The sequence below is a fragment of the Austrofundulus limnaeus genome, unplaced genomic scaffold (assembly GCF_001266775.1).
Source record: "Austrofundulus limnaeus strain Quisiro unplaced genomic scaffold, Austrofundulus_limnaeus-1.0 Scaffold432, whole genome shotgun sequence".
In the NCBI taxonomy this organism is placed as follows: Eukaryota; Metazoa; Chordata; class Actinopteri; order Cyprinodontiformes; family Rivulidae; genus Austrofundulus; species Austrofundulus limnaeus.
In genome coordinates, this window is record NW_013952834.1 from 22,488 (window position 1) to 29,209 (window position 6,722).

The window sequence follows — 6,722 nt, forward strand, 5'->3', positions numbered from 1 at the left end:
CCAGCGCCCCCTGTTGACCAGCCGCCACTGGCTTGGACTCCAGCCATAACTGCTCAGCAGTTCTAGTTTTTGTTCATTTTTCATTACACTTTTTTTTTCAGGACAACAAGAGGATAAAAAGGACCCTGGAAGAAGAGCAGCGAGCAAGAAAAGATCTGGAGAGGATTGTCAGGAGAGTTCTAAAGAACATGAATGACCCAACATGGGACGAGACTAATCTCTGAAATCACTAATCTGAACAAAGGTCCAGTCGGATGGTCGGATGACAGAATGAAGAGAATTGTTCAAAGTGTTTGGACAGACCCTGCCAGTAGTTTATGCTGCTCTTCAAACATGTGTCCACTTCTTCAAGCTTTAAACTTCACAGTGACACTGGGCCAAACTGYGGACCAAGAGGAACTCCTGCCACCTTTCAGTCAAGCCACCTCTACACATAAAGCTGTGAAGCCATGGTGGCTGGTAGGCATATAAACATCACTTTTTCTTTTGTTATTTTGTTGTTACTACTGTATTAGCCTCTCTTTAACCAATGCCAGGACAGTATTTTATTTACGCCTGGCACACAAATGGTTGAGTTTTACATTTCCAAGAAACACTGAAGAAATTATTATTTAAGTCTCTGCAATATTTAAAACAATCTGTCCCAGCTACTTATTTACAGTGCCTATGAAGTGTTCACGCCCTTGGATGTTTTATTGCTGTCATAAMTCAGTCATGATCAATATAAATTGGCCTTTTTTACAACAAAATTGTATTCCAATTTCTACAGGGTAATATCAATTAAATAAAAAAATTGTAATGTAAATTRGGTGATTGCATAAATATTAACTCCTTTAAAGTGACTGTTCTAATTCAGTTTAGAGAAAAAATTATTAAAAAGTACAAGTCAGAAGGACTGTCAAGGTTCTAAGCATCCTCAGGAGTTCTGTTAAATCCACGATAAAGAAATGAAAAACATGAGACGTGTAAATCTACCCAGAGCAGGTCATATTCACAGAGTGACTGTGCAAGAAAGGGAATAGTAAATGTCTTCACATACTCCATCTGATGTAAAACAGTTGACACACGGTTATGTGGTTGTTCAGTGTTCGTTTTCGCACACACCTTTCCCAGCCCCTGAGACACACCGCGCCGAGCTCCTGGGAAATCCCTCTTCCTGCGGCACACATCACTGCACGGGGTCTGCTTCAGGTTACAACAGTCGCCAGCAGCATCCAAGCACTTTCAGCAACAACAAACAAACACATCCACAAACTTATGACCAATCAAACAGTAAGTTCTTATGTGGAGGGGCAAGTTGTGGCAAGTAGGGACGGCAGATTTGAAGATGCGAACAGAATGATGCGATTTTCATCATGTAAATACAATGAGAGCTGATTTCAGCAGTTTGGTTGGACCAWAAAGAGCTTTTAAGAGTTGTCAATAAGCATTCTGAAGGAGTTACCAGCTTGAACAGGTGAGATGGGAGAGACTGAGCACACAGCTGTTTCCTGAGCTATTTCAAAGAGAAAGCCACTGTTGAAGAAAACTCATTCAATGTCGATTAGAGTCTCTAAAGAGTCTAGACCATTCATTCCCAAAGTCAGGATCCCAACCCACAGTGGGGTTGTAAGGTTTTTTAGGGGCCATAAAATTGATTTCTTAAAAACGTTCCTCTCTCTTATCAAGAATCATGCATGCAGTTCATCATTAAGCCACAGGAGGRAGCCCATCACTATTTTGACTGCGGTGGTACCTATCATCAAACATGTCAAGTTGTACAGATTATTAATTACTTGGATTTTCCACCATATGCAGGTAAACGTATAGGGCAATCTGAGATTTTTTACAAACCTCAGATTTTATTAAAAACTCAACTTCAAATTATGTTACATATCAGAGCCTGTAGAATGTAAAACAAACAAACAAACAAACAAACAAACAAACAAACAAACAAACAAACAAACAAACAAACAAACAATATTAAACAAGCACCTCCCGATCTGCTCTGCCACTAGAAATTGGTATAAATAAGTTCTCCACTACTCCCTGTCCTCCCCTGCCAGCTTCTCTGCGCTGCAGTCGCTGTTATCTCCACCCCACGTTCTGCCTGTCCCTGCAGCCAAATGATTGTTTTCAGCCTCCGGCATATGAGCAACATGGATTTTTTTTGTGTAAATTACAGTATTTTGAAGGTCAAGATACCGCTAAATGTCTGAAGGGTGTGTGAAGTACACATTTGAGTGATCCCTGCGCAATCAGAAATGATTTCTAGAGTCATAAAAATAATGAATAAAATATAATGTGAGTGAGAAAAAAATCCTAAGTAAAAATAGAATTAAATGTTTATCACGCAAAGAACAAGCGATTGTGTGCACACTGCTGTGTTGCGCAACCGGCTCATCCGTCCATTCTGAGTCTGAAAATATTAACTTTGCGCACGAGTTTATTGCCATAATTACTGTAAATACAGAGGAACTTAAATGTTTGGTAGAACATAGATCTTAGTTTATTTCAAAGCTGATATGAAGAAACGAGTCTGTGTCTCAGTAGAGTTCACATGACGTGACGTGATGTTGGAGAGTCTCCACAAACGCTGCGCGCGCCGCAGCCTTTGCGCGCAGTTTGTCTGTCAAGCTTTTGCTCTCCTACTTACAGCATTTTCACAAGTTGTAAAGTGTACTTCCACGTGTCATTTTGGAGAAATCTACAACAGTGTAAACGCCAARTATGAAATATCTCCACTGCTGGCTAGGGTGCGCGCTCCAGAGCGCGACYATAACTCAGCTTTCAGAATCATATGGATGAGATGATTCCATTGGTCATGACTCAGCTTTGGGTGGACTGGACTGACACAGTCCCGATGGGTCTGCCAGCTCCCTCTGGAAAGCTCCTGTGGTACCCCAGTTCAGTTGCTGCTGCTGCACGTTCAAGCGTGGCACACGCGGCTCGCTGCGTCGTGCTCCCAGAGCGCAGCAGTGCCAAACTAAAAAATTATTTTTCCTTAAAACGGCTGATGAGCCACTCGTCATCAGAAATTTCCTATCTGTTTATAAATAAAAGATCTGTGTGTTACACTATTTATTATATCCTCCAGTAAGGCCGAATCCGTTCCTGTTAAATGTATTTTTGGCACAACTTTGCACGTCCTTTATTTAACTGCGTCCATGTGGATGTCATAATTGTTAATCACGTGTGTCWGCTGTGAACAATAATCATTTTCACATCATGAACAGTTTATCAGAATCACCTCCAAGTGTCGCCAATGGAACCAAAATCACAGAAACGTGCGTACACCAGCCCTGGAGTTGGCATGGGGCTGCGCACTTTTCCACGTTCAGTTGAGTTTTGATACATCCGGAGTTTTGCGTGGAAAATGGCGTACGCAAGGTTTTTGTGCATACGCACCATTGATACATGAGGCCCCAGGACACCACTGATTTAGAGAAACTCGAGTCGAGAATGAATGAGTTTTCTTCAACATTTTCTCTTTGACAGACCCTGGACAGCAGATGTCGTATGCACAGTCTCTCTCATTTCACCTGCCGAAGCTTGTAGCTCCTTCAGGGTTGATTCATACTTTCATTCCCATGTCTTGCAGGATAAAAACTGTGTAGTGTTGTGTTACTGATCAGAACTTTGTGGGCGTGCTTGTTTATGCAGAGCAGCGTGTGCTTCTTCTGCATGTCATTTCACTGAAAAATTGTCCGCTCCCTGAAGCTGTTTGTTAGTAGCAAGATGGACAGTGCCGAAGACCAGCTCACTGAGACTGATGAACTGCTACGTTTATATGCTTAGCTATGTGCGTGATGTCTGCTACAGTGGGAGGGGAGAGTGAGGAATTATGTGTTCTACTCGACTGTAAGCACTCAGTAAGACAAAGATGTCCAAAAATTCATCCTGGCAGATTTGTTGTCTTGGGTCTTGTTGAAGTCTAAATTAGCCTTCAGCAGGGTCACAGGTGTCTTGGTGGCCCCTCTAAGTGTTCTCCTTCTTGCAAAATCACTTAGTTTATGAAGACAACATTCTCTTGGTAGATTTACTAAAGTCCTATCTTTCTTCCATGTCTTGAAGATTATTTAACATAGTGGTTCTCAATTCCGGTCCTCATGACCCACTATCCTGCATGTTATAGTTGTGTCCCTGCTCGTCAGCAGGTCTTTAAGTTCTGTAGAAGCATGTCAATCCTCATTCATTTAAATCAGGTGTGACAAAGCAGGGAAATACAGGGGGTGGATACTGAAACTGAAACACCTGTCATTTTAGTGTGGGAGGTTTCATGGCTAAATTGGACCAGCCTGGTGGCCAGTCTTCATTAATTGCACATTGCACCAGTAAGAGCAGAGTGTGAAGGTTCAATTAGCAGGGTAAGAGCATAGTTTTGCTCTAAATATTGCAATACACACAACATTATGGGTGACATACTAGAGTTCAAAAGAGGACAAATTGTTGGTGCACGTCTTGCTGGTACATCTGTGACCAAGACAGCAAGTTTTTGTGATGTATCAAGAGCCACAGTATCCAGGGTAATGTCAGCATACYACCAAGAAGGACCAACCACATCCAACARGATTAACTGTGGAGGCAAGAGGAAGCTGTCTGAAAAGAAAGGGATGTTTGGGTGCTAACCCAAATTGTATCCAAAAAACATAAAACCACGGCTGCCCAAATCCCGGCAGAATTAATTGTGCACCTAAACTCTCCTTTTTCCACCAGAACTGTCCATTGGGACCTCCACAGGGTCAATATACACGGCYGGGCTGCTATAGCCAAACCTTTGGTCACTCGTGCCAAACGTCGGTTTCARTGGTGCAAGGAGYGTAAATCTTGGGCTGTGGACAACGTGAAACATGTATTGTTCTCTGATGAGTCCTCCTTTACTGTTTTCCCCACATCTGGGAGAGTTATGGTGTGGAGAAGCCCCAAAGAAGCGTACCACCCAAACTGTTGCATGCCCAGAGGGAAACTTGGGGGTGGATCAGTGATGGTTTGGGCTGCCATATCATGGCATTCCCTTGGCCCAGTACWTGTGCTAGATGGGCACTGCCAAGGACTACCGAACCATTCTGGAGGACCATGTKCATCCAATGGTTCAAACATTGTATCCTGAAGGCGGTGCCGTGTATCAGRCTGACAATGCACCAATACACACAGCAAAACTGGTGAAAGATTGGTTTGATGAACATGAAAGTGAAGTTGAACATCCAGATCTRAAYATTATTGAGCCACTTTAGGGTGTTTTGGAGGAACGAGTYAGGAAACGTTTTCCTCCACCTGACCACTGTGCAGGATATGTCATTCCCAAGAAAAATTTACACTGTATTGGCCRCWAAAGGAGGCCCTACACCATACTAATAAATTATTGTGGTCTAAAACCAGGTGKTTCAGTTTCATTGTCCAACCTCTGTAACTAAAACATGCAGGATACTTGGGTCATGAGGACCGGAATTGTGAACCACTGATTTAACATAACTCTCCTTTCGTATCTCTTTCGTCTTGTACTTGTTAATAATCCTTACTCTGAGGTGAACTAGGACAGTGACTATTTAGGTAGGCATTTATTTCCCATTATATATTTTCTATATGATATTACTTTTTATAGGTGCTGTGCTTAGATTTGTCTATTTAAAATAATAATTCCTAAAGGCATAATTTGAAACTGATACATCACCAGTACATGTGACAGTCATAAAAGTGAGCAGATTTGTTAAATACTAAAAATGTGACAATTTCAGTTTTTGTATGTGTACAATTATTTAGAGGCTCAAACTAAAAATTCTGGGTTACAGACAGAAAAAGCCAGATCAAAAGTCGGTAACTCAAAAACATCTCAGAAATGTGTATTTATTAGAAAACCTCAGGGCTTAACATGACAACAAACATTGCCAGCTCAAGATCACCAATCATTTTGAAATGTTCATAATTGATGCAATAGCTAATGGTGCTCAAAACTTTAAGTCAACTTGCCTTGTGGAGCTACAGAAATCCCAGTTTGCCATACTGCCACTTTGCCAAATTTAGTGCCGTTCAGGAAGTTATTTTCTTTTCTACTCCTGGAAATGACTTTAAAATATTACTCTCTGGTCTTTATTCTAACTTTGTTAGTTGTCGATGGTCACGGAAAATGCAGGAACAGCGGAAAAGYTTTCTTCGAGATTTATTCACTTTTGTAAAATAGATGCCTTTTTGTTCGAGCGAAGCCATGCACTCAGTAAAGCGTACAAACGGGAAGCTTTGTGCTCATGTGGTAATTTCAGTGGGTCGATGTCAACCATGGAGTGAAAGATTGTGATCTTGAAACATAATTACTTGAAAAACACTTGTCAGAAACTTAAAAGTAATTAAAAGCATAAGCTGTGACTTTGACCTAGAAACATTCATGAAACACAGCTCATTTTCTTTGAAACTGAGGATGTTTTATGTCAAATCTACCATCACCAATGCCAAAMTGATCATATTATTAAGATACTTTTTAAACAGCTGGAAGATTTTTATAATCAGAATCACAAACTGCAGGTTTGTTTAATGAAACTTAACCCTCAGAACGTTCTTTAACTTTATGACCATTAGTGTTCCTTAGAGGAAGAATCAACCACCTTAAAGACCTGCTTAAAAATACTATTATGTAATATTTTTCAACAATAAACTAGTTATTCTTTTATAGCTATTACAATCTGAACTAGAATTACGTTTTATTTTTACTTCTTAAATGTGTTAATGTTTTTTAAAAAAACTTCACAATT

General features: G+C 40.7%; 1 protein-coding gene across 2 annotated transcripts in view; it reads left to right on the forward strand.

Moving 5' to 3' along the window:
• The window catches only part of LOC106529268 (rho guanine nucleotide exchange factor 7), a gene marked incomplete at its 5' end in the record, with an annotated part of 24,578 nt that extends 22,290 nt beyond the window's left edge, over positions 1-2,288 (forward strand). For both annotated transcript variants that reach the window (XM_014024631.1, XM_014024632.1), the window contains 1 exon segment: positions 102-2,288. In XM_014024631.1, the coding sequence (XP_013880085.1) occupies positions 102-224 (123 nt within the window).
• Between the last annotated feature and the right edge of the window lie 4,434 nt (positions 2,289-6,722).